At 42.9% G+C, this 15,394-nt stretch overlaps 1 protein-coding gene across 13 annotated transcripts in view; it reads left to right on the forward strand.

The window, feature by feature from the left end:
- Positions 1-15,394, forward strand: part of LOC134218489 (gamma-aminobutyric acid receptor subunit beta) — a 269,248-nt gene that overhangs the window by 132,904 nt on the left and 120,950 nt on the right. For 10 of the 13 annotated variants that reach the window (XM_062697556.1, XM_062697555.1, XM_062697557.1 and 7 more), the window contains 2 exons: positions 9,700-9,797; positions 13,726-13,793. In XM_062697556.1, coding sequence (XP_062553540.1) covers positions 9,700-9,797; positions 13,726-13,793 — 166 coding nt within the window. The remainder of the gene's footprint in view (positions 1-9,699; positions 9,798-13,725; positions 13,794-15,394) is intronic. The other 3 variants (XM_062697554.1, XM_062697563.1, XM_062697552.1) reach the window with 1 other exon arrangement.

The following is a 15,394-nucleotide window of genomic DNA, read 5'->3' on the forward strand; positions in this document are numbered from 1 at the left end:
GGAAGTCGAGAAAATTTCCAATCCGAAAATTGCCTAGACCGGCACCGGGAATCGAACCCAGCCACCCTCAGCATGGTCTTGCTTTGTAGCCGTGCGTGTTACCGCACGGCTAAGGAGGGCCCATGCACATATTTGGAATATATTCGATCGGAGCTTTTTGTCCAAAGTACGAACAATTTCCTGCCATGATGTGTTTCCGAATTGCTCTGCTGGTTTCGTTATCGGAGGTCACCAGAGAGCCCAAGTACACGAATTCTTCAACCACCTCGATTTCGTCACCATCAATACAAACTCGTGGTGGGTGGCTTACGTTGTCCTCTATTGAGCCTCTTCCTATCATGTCCTTCGTCTTTGACGTGTTGATGACTAGTCCAATCCATTTAGCTTCACTTTTCAGTCTGATGTAGGCTTCCTCCATCCTGTCAAAGTTACGTGCCATAATATCAACGTCGTCGGCTAAACCAAATAATTGGATGAACTTCGGGAAAATCGTACCTATCGTGTCAAACCCTGCCCTTCATATTACTCCTTCCAAAGCGATGTTGAATAGCAGACACGAAAGACCATCACCTTGCTGTAAACCTCTGCTCGTTACGAAGGGACTCGAGAATACCCTTGAAACTCGAACTACGCACATCACCCGATCCATAGTCACCTTGATCAACCGTATCAGTTTATCCGGAAGTCCGTTTCCGTGCATTAGCTGCAATAGCTGATCCCGATCGATTGTATAATATGCGGCTTTGAAGTCGATAAGATCATGTGTGGGCACGTTGTATTCGAGGCATTTCTGCAATACCTGACGTACGGCAATCACCTGATCTATGGTAGAGCGTTCACCCATAAAACCCGCCTGTTACTGCCCCTTGCAATTGGTCTTAGTCGGTGGCATACAATTTGGGAGAGTACCTTGTAGGCGGAGCTCAGCAATGTGATTGCGCGGTAGTTGCCAAAATCCAGCTTATCGTCCTTTTTTGTAGATGGGACACACGACAACACCTTCCATCCACTCCTGCGGCAAAACCTCATCCTCACATACCTTAGTAATGACCCAATGCTGCGCTCTGGCCAGTGCCTCACCACCGTGTCTAAGCCGCTCTCCTGATAGTTGGTCAACTCCTCGGGCTTTGTTGTTTTTCAGCCGGCCGATCTCCTCCTGGATTTCCCGGAGACTTGGAGCCGGAAGTCGTATGTCCTGCGCGCGTGCTTCCAGGTTAATTACCATACCGCCACCGTTGTCTGCCACATCGCCATTCAGGTGCTGCCGCCACCTTTGGATCACCTCACGCTCGTTCGTAAGAAGGTTCCCGTTAATGTCCTCACACATATAGGGCTTTGGCACGTGACCCTTCCGTGAACGGTTTTACTTCTCATAAAACTTTTGTGCGTTATTAACGCGGTACAGTGGCTCCGTCTCTTCACGGTCTCGATCTTCCTGATGGCGCTTTTTCCTGCGAAAAATCGAGTTTGTAACAATCTCGCCCATGCTGCATTCTTCTACTCAACTACCTGCTCACATTCGCTTTCATACCAGTCGTTTCTCTGATCCGGAGGCACCGTACTCAGTGCAGCGGTTGCGGTGCTTCCAATGTCCGATCGAAAATCTCACCAGCCATTTTCAATAGACGCTGCGCTTAGCTGCCCTTCCGTTGGGAGTGCCACTTCCAGCTGCTGCGCGTAGCCCTAGTAACATTTTGGTTTTATAAGACTCTTGTAGAGTAAATTATGGTCTTCAAGAGCGTAATTAAACTTAAAATGGTATTTGGGGGTCTTGGGCTACTCTACCGTCTTGTAGCCGCCCAATGTTTAGCCGTGGCGAACGACTGCGACTCACCATCTGTTCAATGATTTCAAAGCAGCGTACGATTCAGTAGAAAGAAATGAGAGTTTTCCGCGGATATTCCAATAAATTTTCTGTGGAAATTCCGAAGAATACTTAATGTAAAATCCGAAGGACTTTTCGTGGAGATTCTGAGCAATTTCCCGTAGAAATTTAGAACAATTTACCGCAGAAATTCCGTTGTCTTAGAAATTCTAAACTTTTCATTTGGAAATTCCAATCAATTTCCTTTTAATATTCCATCGAATGTTCCTGGGAAATTCCGAGAAATTTTTATCAAGAGTTTCAAAGAGCTTTATTTGGAAATTCTAGTGGCTATCTCCTCATAAACACGGTATACAGAAAACAAGGTAGGCTCGTTAGAAAAATGACGCTTCGAATGTGACGCATGTTTTATCGCCACATGTTGGAGTACAAAAGTAAGCATGCTGCGACCGTAGAGCATCGTCTCGGTCCTGCTTGTGCGAAGATAGCAGTGACGTCACATGTTTACATTCAAACTGAATGTTTACATACGTGATGAGACTGCTTTGTTTTTTTGTATGCCGTGCTCATAAACAGAAGGTCGTGGGTTTGGTCCCTTATCTACTTTGTATTTCTATCTGAATCCTTCTGTTTAAGCATATGCGGTATTTCGAAAAATTTCGTTTCAGGTCGTTCGAAACGAAATTCCGCGGAATTTCGCGGAATTTGAGCATGGCGAAATCTGATTTCTTCATTTCGTTTCGTTTCGTAAAATTACAAAAATTTCGCTAGGAAAAACTAGCTTCTCACGAAACTTAACGGAATTCCGCGACGGAATTAACGGAACTTAAACCATACTTTATATTATCAAAAATTTTGGCTGCGCCGCTGAACTTTTCTTTCATTTTGTATTTCTGTTCATCGGACTATGTTGTCTACATGAAATTCTTAAATCTAATGGTGGTCAAACAATAAAAACATTAAAGACGGCCCAGCAAGCGGCAGGAAATCTGCATGTAGAGATGTTGAAATCAAATTCATCGGACACTTCGTTGAAGCGTTGGATCATGACGACAATGGAACTGTTTGCAGCATAGTTAGTAGCTTGTGGCTCCTTGTGTAGCAGCACTCGCGCTCGAAACGTTCGGACAGGTGAGTATAAACTGATCCTCGACAGCAACTCAGGAGCATCGTATTCAGATGATAAAAGCTTAGCAATAAAAACACACTGAGCCACATTCCTCAGTTTGGCTAGAGTATCCAACCCGACAACGATCAGCGTAAGCAGGCAAGTTTAACGGGTCATTCCATGGAAGGTGACGCAAAGCATATATGACGAATCTTCTTTGGACAGCTTCTAACCGTTCACTCCATACAGCAGATACAAACTCTAATATTGAGCGTACCAGAGAGCAGTACAGTGCTTTAAAACACAACGGTTCTACATCATAAAACGATTTTCAAAACTTTATGTTACACAAATTTTTCTATTAACGCTTACTTCTTTTTCTTCAATGGTTCTACATTGCAACTGCAACTTGAACTGCTTTTCAACTTAGTATTCTATTAACACTTCCTTAGTTAATAATTGAAAATTTTTCTATGTCCGCCATTGCATGAGTGTGGCAAGACAATGGATATCAATATGATCATTCCATTCTTCGACCATAGTCAGAATACCTTGGCATTAAAGTTTTTTTTGCAGCCAACGAAATACAACTATCATTTACAATAATTAAATAAAAGCAGCATCTACAAGACCAATGTAAGCACTTCAAATCATCGCGATTTTATTTTAAAAAAAAGTTTTACACATTAATTCATCAAAGCCATCTTCCGCGAAACATACATTTTACAACAGAAACAAAATGAATTAAGAGAAACAAAAGAAACAAAATGAATTACCTATACCGCGGAATTTTTTTTCGTGTTATTGATATGATAACAAATTGTTGATAACCCATAGACATGGCGGTGCGCTACGCGGCGCTAGGAGAGGAAATCATCTTCTTCTTCTTCTTATTGGCATTACATCCCCACACTGGGACAGAGCCGCCTCGCAGCTTAGTGTTCATTAAGCACTTCCACAGTTATTAACTGCGAGGTTTCTAAGCCAGGTTACCATTTTTGCATTCGTATATCATGAGGCTAGCACGGCGATACTTTCATGCTCAGGGAAGTCGAGACAATTTCCAATCCGAAAATTGTCTAGACCGGCACCGGGAATCGAACCCAGCCACCCTCACCATGGTCTTGCTTTGTAGCGGCGCGTCTTACCGCACGGCTAAGGAGGGCCCCAGGAGAGGAAATCAAAGAAAATTTAATAACAAACTATGTGACGTCATCCGTCGTCATGTAATTGAGACGTTGCTAAGACGCGACGGAAACGACGCACTACTACAAACAATTTGCTGTGTGATAAACAAATTCTTATTCTTCCACGATGTTTTGCTTTGAAAGCGGCACAAATGCTGGGGTATTGCCTTAATGCCAATGGTATATGACGGGAACGAGGCGATTTATCACAGACTGTACTTCTCGCTTAACTTTTCAAAAGGACCTAAGTAACATTTTTTTCATGAATTAATTTGAATACTGCAATCAATAGCTCTCAAGATGTTCTGTTGATTGCGCCATTCAAATTTATTCATGAAAAAAATGTTACTTAGGCCTTTTGAAAAGTTAAGCGAGACTTCTTCTCTTATTATAACTTTATTGGTTACAAAACGGCACGGCAAATGCTGGGTAAAGCGTACCATTGGTACTTCGCGTACCTGAAGGAATAAAATAGACCCCATCTCGCGGTCCTTAGCCTCTTACCCAGCAACTCCTATCCCTACCTCCCCGCGGTGCTGGCCGGAATACAAGCAACCTTAGGGAAGATCGGGTAACCAACCCGGTGGGAACTATGGTTGTATGCTGACAGGGAGGGGGGGTTTGCTCCTTCCGGAGGTGCAAATCTTATTGAGCGTCTGTTCTCCATGTCAGGATCGGCTCACAACAGCGTCTGTTCTCCATGTTAGGGGCGGCTGATCATCGTCCGAGTGCCAGCGAGGGACTCTAAGTGAAACTGTGCACCATGGTCCACCGGAAATAAGGAGGAATGGTCCTCCGGAAATTTAGGGGGTTTGGTGTCAGGCCCTGCAGCCAGCCTTTAAAAAATCATAAGCAACGAACAATCAACAAGAGAGTACGGACCAGAACCATCGGCGAAGACCACTGTGACGAAAAGGGACTAGCGATTGGAAACTCGGTTCGTGGAACTGCAAATCTCTCAACTTCATCGGGAGCACACGCATACTCGCCGATGTGCTCAAGGACCGTGGATTCGGCATCGTAGCGCTGCAGGAGGTTTGTTGGAAGGGATCAATGGTGCGAACGTTTAGAGGTAATCATACCATCTACCAGAGCTGCGGCAGCACACACGAGCTGGGAACAGCTTTCATAGTGATGGGCGATATGCAAAGGCGCGTGATCGGGTGGTGGCCGATCAACGAGAGAATGTGCAGGTTGAGGATCAAAGGCCGGTTCTTCAACTTCAGCATAATCAACGTCCATAGCCCACACTCCGGAAGCACTGATGATGATAAGGACGCATTCTACGCGCAGCTGGAACGTGAGTACGACAGCTGCCCAAGCCACGACGTCAAAATCATCATAGGAGATTTGAACGCTCAGGTTGGCCAAGAGGAGGAGTTTAGACCGACTATTGGAAAGTTCAGCGCTCACCGGCTGACGAACGAAAACGGCCTACGACTAATTGATTTCGCCGCCTCCAAGAATATGGCCATTCGCAGCACCTACTTCCAACACAGCCTCTCGTATCGGTACACCTGGAGATCGCCACTGCAGACAGAATCACAAATCGACCACGTTCTGATTGATGGACGGCACTTCTCCGACATTATCGACGTCAGGACATATCGTGGCGCTAACATCGACTCTGACCACTATCTGGTGATGGTTAAACTGCGCCCAAAACTATCCGTCATCAACAATGTTCGGTACCGACGACCGCCGCGGTACGACCTAGAGCGACTGAAGCAACCTGATGTCGCCACTGCATACGCGCAGCATCTCGAGGCAGCGTTGCCGGAAGAGGGTGAGCTCGATGGGGCCCTCTTGAGGACTGCTGGAATACAGTCAAAGCAGCCATTAACGACGCAGCGGAGAACAACGTCGGGTATATGGGTCGAAGTCGACGGAACGATTGGTTCGACGAAGAGTGCAGACAGATTCTGGAGGAGAAGGACGCAGCGCGGGCGGTCGCGCTGCAGCAAGGTACCCGGCAGAACGTGGAACGTTATAGACGGAAGCGGAGACAGCAGACCCGCCTTTTTCAGGAGAAGAAACGCCGCCTGGAAGAAGCGGAGTGCGAGGAGATGGAACAGCTGTGCCGTTCTCAAGATACACGCAAGTTCTATCAAAAGCTCAACGCATCCCGCAAAGGCTTTGTGCCGCGAGCTGAAATGTGCCGGGATAAGGATGGGAGCATCTTGACGGACGAACGTGTGGTGAACGAAAGGTGGAAGCAGCACTACGAGGAACATCTGAATGGCGCTGAGAGTACAGGCAATGAAAGTCAAGGCAGCGGAGGAGATGACTACGTCAGTTCAGCGGACGATGGAAGCCAACCAGCCCCCACCTTGAGGGAAGTTAAGGATGCCATTCAACAGCTAAAGACCAATAAAGCAGCTGGTAAGGATGGTATCGGAGCTGAGCTCATCAAGATGGGCCCGGAAAAGCTGGCCACTTGCCTGCACAAACTGATAGTCAGAATCTGGGAAAACGAACAGCTACCGGAGGAGTGGAAGGAAGGGGTTATATGCCCCATCTACAAGAAAGGCGACAAACTGGAGTGTGAGAACTTTCGAGCGATCACCATCCTTAATGCCGCCTACAAAGTGATATCCCAGATCATCTTCCGTCGTCTGTCACCATTTGTGAACGAGTTCGTGGGAAGTTATCAAGCCGGCTTCGTTGACGGCCGCTCGACAACGGACCAGATCTTTACTGTACGGCAAATCCTTCAAAAATGCCGTGAATACCAGGTCCCAACGCACCATCTGTTCGTTGATTTCAAGGCGGCATACGACAGTATAGACCGCGTAGAGCTATGGAAAATTATGGACGAGAACAGCTTCCTGGAAAGCTTACCAGACTGATCAAAGCAACGGTGGATGGTGTGCAAAACTGTGTGAAGATCTCGGGCGAACACTCCAGTTCGTTCGAATCGCGCCGGGGACTAAGACAAGGTGATGGACTTTCGTGCCTGTTGTTCAACATTGCGCTAGAAGGTGTCATGCGGAGAGCCGGGTGTAACAGCCGGGGAACGATTTTCAACAGATCCAGTCAATTTATTTGCTTCGCGGATGACATGGACATTGTCGGCCGAACATTTGCAAAGGTGGCAGAACTGTACACCCGCCTGAAACGTGAAGCAACAAAAGTTGGACTGGTGGTGAATGCGTCAAAGACAAAGTACATGCTTGTGGGTGGAACCGAGCGCGACAGGGTCCGCCTGGGAAGCAGTGTTACGATAGACGGGGATACCTTCGAGGTGGTCGAGGAATTCGTCTACCTCGGATCCTTGCTAACGGCTGACAACAACGTTAGTCGTGAAATACGAAGGCGCATCATCTGTGGAAGTCGGGCCTACTACGGGCTCCAGAAGAAACTGCGGTCAAAAAGATTCGCCACCGCACCAAATGTGTCATGTACAAGACGTTAATAAGACCGGTAGTCCTCTACGGACATGAAACATGGACAATGCTCGAGGAGGACTTGCAAGCACTCGGAATATTCGAGAGACGGGTGCTTAGGACCATCTTTGGCGGTGTACAAGAAGACGGTGTGTGGCGGCGAAGAATGAACCATGAGCTCGCCCAGCTCTACGGCGAACCCAGTATCCAGAAGGTAGCTAAAGCCGGAAGGGTACGATGGGCAGGGCATGTTGCAAGAATGCCGGACAGCAACCCTGCAAAGATGGTGTTCGCTTCCGATCCGGCAGGTACGAGACGACGTGGAGCGCAGCGAGCGAGATGGGCAGACCAGGTGCAGAACGACATGGCGAGCGTGGGGCGTATTCGAGGATGGAGAGATGCGGCCTCGAACCGTGTATTGTGGCGTCAAATTGTTGATTCAGTGTTATCTGTATAGATGTAGACTAAATAAATGAATGGTTACAAAACAGTTATTTGAATTTGAAAAGTGAAATCGAAATTACATACATAATGTAAAACCAATTTAAAAAAAATTCCGCGGAAAAAAATTTCGTTTCGTTTCGAAAAATTTCGAATTAAATAGACCCTGATTTCGTATCGTTTCGACTTCTCGAAAGTAAATTTATATTTCGTTTCGTTTCGTTTCGAATCAACATAGGCATTTAAAATTTCGTTTCGTTTCGTTTCGTTAGGAAAAAGTGTGTTATCGCATACCCTTACTTCTGTTATACCTTTCACGCTAACAATTCCAAAGCCTCCTGTGGCACACATGAAAGGTCGTGGAGTTCTCTGCACATTCTTAAGTAGTAGTCCAGCTAACCATCTTCCCCCTTCCTCAGCATTTTTAAGGACGTGCCCAGGGCAGATCTCGTTTGGTGGAGGGAGAGTGCCTTGCCTCCATCTAAGAGACAATGATAAGTCCCAAATCAATATCTGAGGTAACGGATAAAAGTGATGTTACTCTCATTCAATATTCTTGGTTTGTACTACCTACGAATTTGTGCGAATTTCCTAATTCAAGTCTACTCATTGGTGGGCGAATGAGTACACCCAACCAGCGGATGACAGATTTTAATACAGTTCTGCATAACAACCTTACAATAATCGTTCTGTTAATATCTCAACATCTCACAATTTTGTATTATTTTAATACATTATCTGATGTATTAGAAATCTTACATTAAAATCTTGCAGAATTGAATATGCCAAGATTTAATAAAATGAATTTAAAATTTGTTTTTGGGTGCATGGATGAATGCGAATAAAGGTTCCCCCAAACACGCGTCACGCGATTGTCGCTGGGTCGCTACATGCAAAGTTCATTGATGCTTCAATATTAACGCTGCATACAGTTTGGTGGAACCTTCAAGTCACCTGTCAGGGACAGCGATGGTCTTGTCGAGTAGGTTTGGAGGAGCATCATTTCTACGAAATTAACTTCTGGAGACGCATGGTACAGCAACTTCACACTGACAGATTGCTTTTGTTCGTTATTTTCTTTTTGTTCGATTGTTGGAATCGAAATTTAAGTTATATTGGCATTAGATTTCAATGCATTTTAAAGTTTACTATGGAGGATAAGTACCGTGTCCGTACTGATTTTATGCGATGAAGTTTTCTTTGTCCATAACATGGTATTCACGTTGGACCTGAAATCCTAACACAAAATTCCCTTCAAAATGAACAGTTAAAATTAGATTCAGTATCCTTGAATTCAATTCCACAGCGAGTCCCACGGGAGCCACCTCATAACATCCCTTCCTTTCCGGCCAACTCCTCCACGGCGAGCAAACAAAGAAAAAGCTTATCGCCGCAATTTTTCAAGCAACTGTAACAACGTCTACAAGTCCACTGGAATGAAATAAGCACTAGTCCTAATGTGTCTACGGCAGCACCATTTTCCCCGAAATCATTATATTCTTTCTGACCATCAAGATATCCGAGCTCCCCATCCGGTACCACAAGGAAAAAAAATGGGGATTCGTCTTTTTCGTGGAGCCTGATTGCCCATTCCGGTTTGCGGGTGTGGGGGCGGGTGGAGGGTCGAAAACAATGATGCAAAAAATGATAAAATTTTAAACGAGCAATTTCCTGCTTCCAGCTTTTGGCTCCATCAACGACTAACGGTTGTTTTCATGTTTTCCATCTTTTCTTTCTCTCTCTCTCCCGCAGGACCGGTGGCGGTAGTATGCTTGGGGATGTAAATATTTCGGCCATTCTAGATTCGTTTAGCGTTGGCTATGACAAAAGAGTAAGACCAAACTACGGAGGTAGGTATCGGATTTCGGAACACAGTTTGCCCATCACTAAAAGCAAACCAAGCAAAAAAATCTCTGTCCTGTCTCTCTCTCTCGAACACACTCGCTCTTCGACTACGACACGCGGAAGAAAATAGTTTCTACGGGAAAAAAAGCAGTCGCGTATAATTAAGTACAAGTTAGGAAAGAAAAACGAGAAAAAATCATGAAAACAAGATGACGATGACCAATTGCAAAGTGGATATGAATGAAGCTTTTAGGGAAAATAGTAGAATAGTATGAAGCACGTGGCGTCCCATCGCGCGATCTATAACGACTTCCGTTCGTGGTTGCCGTTTTCCGGTAGGATGTGCTTGAGGGGCTATGTTAGCAGGAAACCGAACTACCTATGTATAAAAGAAGTTTAACGACCCGACAGAAGAACAAAAAAAGTGTCAACATCGAATGTAGAAAATTTAATTTTCTCTGAATGTAGCAACAATTGTAAGGTTCACGCTGTGTACGCGGATGTTTGTCCGGACAATACACTCACTCACCCATATTGGAATGCACTGACAAAAATATAGTGGGTCAGAGGTGGAAAACAAACAAACTGCTACTGCTGCTGCTGCTGCTGATACCGTTGTCGCCAGCTTTCCATAGACAGTCCCGTTGTTCAAGGTACCCGTGTCAATAAAAATTTACGACTACACTGAGTTTTAATTTTCTCGACCACAACCAGCACGGGCGCCGTCAACACCACTAGCGGCGTAAGGCGGAGCCGGAATTTAATTAAGTGACAATGTTGTTTTTCGGGAGTTGGGAAAAAGTGTGGCAAGCTAAGGTAGCGAAACTATTTTTGTGTTTGCTTTTGGGCAACGACAAACCCACGGGTCAGTTTTTTTTTCTGCAAAAAGAATGGACTGCGTTGGGGAACTTAGCCGAACGGAAGTTGGGGTGGCTCTCAGGGATGTAAGAGTTTTAATTCAATTTAGGATTATTGTGGTCGAATTTTGTAGGGATAAAAGAAAAACAAAACATGAACAGATTAATGAAGGAGAAATGCGTTCGCGTTTGATGCGATGCTCGTAATTTTTTTGGGTCACAAGTGGAATCATAACATCTCAAATAACATGACTTTTCAAAAAGTGAATGAATAAACGTATGTTCATAATTACAACCGTTCTCGGTACTACAATTGACTAGCTTTGCCCAGAAAGTTAATTATGGCCTTTAGTAAATTATTGTTAACACAAAACGCAATTAAATTTATGGATCCTTCTGCGGCATGGACGAATCTTCTGTTGATGTTTTCAACGAAAATGTTCACCCAAGGCTGCGGCTGTCTCGCGACTTCATTGCTATGTCGCTGCAAGCAAGATTCCATTGACGGTTTTATACAGACAACGCACTCGCCCGGCGACATCGACAGTCGCGAGTCAGCATTCGCTCATCGATCCAGTGGAGACGCATGGTGATTTGTTTGACGCTGACGACTAAAACCAAAGCACTGGTTTATATGTTTTCGATCATTACGTTTAGAGCATGAGGCACCTGTGTTGGAGAAAAAGTTAATAACCGAGTTTTGTTACTGTGCTTTGTGGCGTCCGACCACCAACATACGCTTTTTTCTTTAATCTGCAACTATGCGATCGTCAGAAGAATCAATCCTGAGAACCACTCTACCACCCCACCTACCACTTCAAGAAACACCGCCGTTGCGTTGGTTAGTTTTTGCTTGTTAATTTCGAATCGCATCCGCACCAACGATCCGGCTGCTACCGATTGTGGTCCCAAAACATTGTCGCAAAACATATTTTGGGGCTCCTCTGAAGCCCAGAACGCTGGCAGCTGGTCCATCCAAAGGACAAATTGTGTTATGTAGTCCTCGATATGATATGGGGGAAACGCGTTGTAGTTTTTCACGGAAAGCACTACTCATGAACAACAACTGCAAAAACAAAAACAACATTCATATGCCGCCAGGTCGTGGTACGGTTGCCCTTCCTAATCCTTATGCCAAAGGGTTTGGGTGTTGTGTAACAGCAGACAGCAGGCAGCAGCAGCAACTGGAGCAACATTTAGTCATTTCACCGTTAGTGTGTTTGTTTTAATTAAAACTTCATTTTTGCCGTGTTGTCAAGTAATTTCGTGCGTGCTAAAGAACAGATTCGAGTATCAAGCTCGACCGGCTTTTTTTTCGTTTTTGACAAACAGGGGCATCAAATTGTGAACGCTCGCTTACTCATCATACCAAGTAGTGAGCAGAAGTGCAATAGTTAAAATGCTCAACGAATGGGTACTGTTGCTGATTAACTATGCTCACATACCATCGGTCACCAGGAGTGGCTCGCAGCAGCACCAGTGAGAAATGGTTCGAAAACCACTAAATGACTCCCAAGTACTACACGCTATGTAGAATCAATTATTTTAATTATTAGCTTTCTTTTTTTCTCAGTAAAGTCTTAGTGGAACGAATATTCATGTTTGATTTTGGCTGTATAATCAGACATATTTTATAATCCTGTAATTTTAAAAACATAATTGATTGCATATCCGGACTTTACAATTTTAAACGAGATGTGTTTGAATAAATGGAGTGAATTAGTAGAGTTAGAAATCTTTAAAACATATCTAAACATCAGAAAATTTTAAGTTTCAGGGAAAAATTTTCTCAAATGGATCTTCTGATTTTGATTCTTGCAAATTATTGCAGACAGAAACCTGTGCTTAAATTAAAAATTGATGCTTTCACTGGATTAAAAAGAAATAAGCAGAATTGTTCATAGACTTTATCTGTATTCGCATTTCTGTTTTTAAAGTGAAATAGATTTAGATTTTTCACATGATAAAATCTTCAAATCAAATAAAACCTTCTCAATCTAAGCGCTTAAACTGCTCAAAAATAAAAAAGGTCAGGTTTTTGATAGCGACTTTGTTTCCGATTGAGCGCTTTTGCGCATGGGTTTTTTGGCGTTTCGTAAGTGTAATAGAATTTACAATTCACTTTTGAGAAATACAAACCCAGATCGTCGGACTCGCTCTTTTATTCAAACACTTCCTCGTCATGCTGACCTGAATAACTTGCCTCGCTGTTTTAACTATCCATAAGACGGAGTAGCAGTCGAGGCAAACCGTACTCCAATTTCAGGGATTCGGTGCGCAATACTTATACACGAACAGTTTTAAGAAGAGAAAAAAATTCTTAACTGAAATCCATAGGACACAGAAAACAGTTTCAATTTACCGAATGAATACTACGTTGTTCATATTCCCGCCTATAATTCCTATTTTATTTAATGGCTGCCGCTGCACTCAGCGTCATTTCTATTAAGTTTTTTCTAAACATACAGAAAAACACTAATTTTAAATTCGATACAGTTAGATTTTTATTCAAAACTATGTGTGTTTTCCTGTGATAGGTCAATGCCGCCTAAATAGCAATACAATTAAGATACCGTAAGCGGGAAAACTGTAACATACAGACCAGCGTGCTTCGCGTAGATAGTTTTGTGAGCCTAGATCACGACGGATGGGCTTAAAACAGGGTCACTGAGGCACAGAAACTGGACGATGTTGCTTCCTGTGACCTCGAGCAATAACGAAATGCGTCGCGTTTTCTTTTCGTCTTAGATTTTACTAAATAGGTATTGAACACTAGAAAAATATTTACAAGTGTAAGACAGATGGTGTTGTTCATTACTAGTTTCTTGTTATTTTTTTTCAAATTCTATTGAGTGTGCATCGACGACCTAACGAACTGTTATCTAGAAAACGAAAAAAAACAACGAGAGAACGTTTAACAGAGTGAAAAAAATAGTGTCCACATGCTGAAAGAGATGTTTCCCCAAGTTAAATCTACCTTTTTTGGACTCAAATTACTTAAACCCTTCTCTCTACTGCCTGCCAATAACATTTATAACATGATGCGTATATTTTGTCCACGTTATCCGTGTTTCAGGACCGCCGGTTGAAGTGGGAGTCACCATGTATGTGCTGTCTATCAGTTCGCTGTCTGAAGTTAAAATGGTACAACTACTATGACTACGTACCTGTTTTTCTTATTGATTATAAACTATTCAGTTTGATTTATATACCTCTTGATATAATAAGTATTTTAAACAATTTTTGTTTTTATTTTTTCAACGTTCGTTACGATTTCTTAGTCAGCTATTTCAGTTTGCTCTTGTGTTTTGTCCATACTAACCTACTTAGAATAAGTAACATCACCGTGATAGATATTTAAGATTTATACAAACCATTCACGATAAATTATTTCGACCCCTAAAGTAATTGTACAATACTAACAATTCTAAAGTTAAGTTCCCTCTTTAAAGATGTTTCCTATATTTAGAAAGTAAAACAAAGAACAGAAACCATTAAGTGATTGAATAAAGACGTATACGTTTAATTAGATATAATTTGCATCATACTACTGTTCGCAATTTAACTCAAATCGATTTGAGACACAATTTGCTTTGGACAGTTATAGTTAAAAAATCTCACGTCCTTCTTCCATACACATACATATACGATTAAACGCCTAAAATTAAGAGTTCCAAGCAAATTAACCTTCTTGGCTCGTCTGAAACATTTCGCCTAGCAGGTATTGTGCACATTTCATTTTCATATCACCCTAAACATGTTATCGGAACATCCCACGATTAACTAACCTCGATTAGAAAGAAGATACAAAATTGTATAACGAACGTGGCTTCTTCAGATGTTAATAACAACATTTGAAAGAATTTACTCTCGATGCATTAAAGAATATCGTCGATATACAATTATGCTCTTCTTAGTCGATAATAACTAAGTAAAAATCCCCTAGAAACCCTTAAACAATAATAGCTATCCTCATATCTATTTACGAAACCGTTGATCTACCACGAATACCACCATGTTTCGAATCACTACAATACACATGCACACTGTCACCAAATATTCTTTCCGCCCACAACAGTATTTCGTTTATTGGCTGAATGTACACCCACATACCCACATAGTACACGACACTGTCCTCCGTAGGTTTGAAGATGAATGCTTGAGTCTATTAGAAAACCTATGCTCCACTGAAACTCACCGTATTAGATATACACTCCACGTTCCTGACATGACAGATACTGATGCGATCTTGAATTCGTCCCCGGTGTCAGAGTTATATGCATCGGAATGTGTCTGAAGTCTGGGATCTGACTGCACTACTCATGTTTTATTTCATATTGAAAAATGAAAAAAAAAATATATTTTTTTCAAACAAAAAGTAAACTTCAAAGTAGTTTTTTTGAATTTTGTCGACTTTTGAAAATGACGAAATAATTTCAGGGTATCCGATAAAACTATTTGAATAAAATTAACACAGTATGAACTTCTTAAGGGGGCCTCCAGTAGCCTTGCGAGCAAAGGCATAGGATTGCCAGTTCGATTCCTGGTCCGGCCTAGGATGTTTTTCGATTTGGAAACTTTCTCGACACCCTGGCCAACCCGAGTAGCACAATTTAAACCAATTTGGTTGCAGCAACTTATATATGACTGAATTCGGTTGTACATAAGTTACAGTAACTCATTTATGACAAGTGTGCTGCTTTGGTGTATCCATTGTATTTGCCACACAAGGTACATACTCATGC

Source organism: Armigeres subalbatus, chromosome 2, assembly GCF_024139115.2.
Source record: "Armigeres subalbatus isolate Guangzhou_Male chromosome 2, GZ_Asu_2, whole genome shotgun sequence".
In the NCBI taxonomy this organism is placed as follows: domain Eukaryota; kingdom Metazoa; phylum Arthropoda; class Insecta; order Diptera; family Culicidae; genus Armigeres; species Armigeres subalbatus.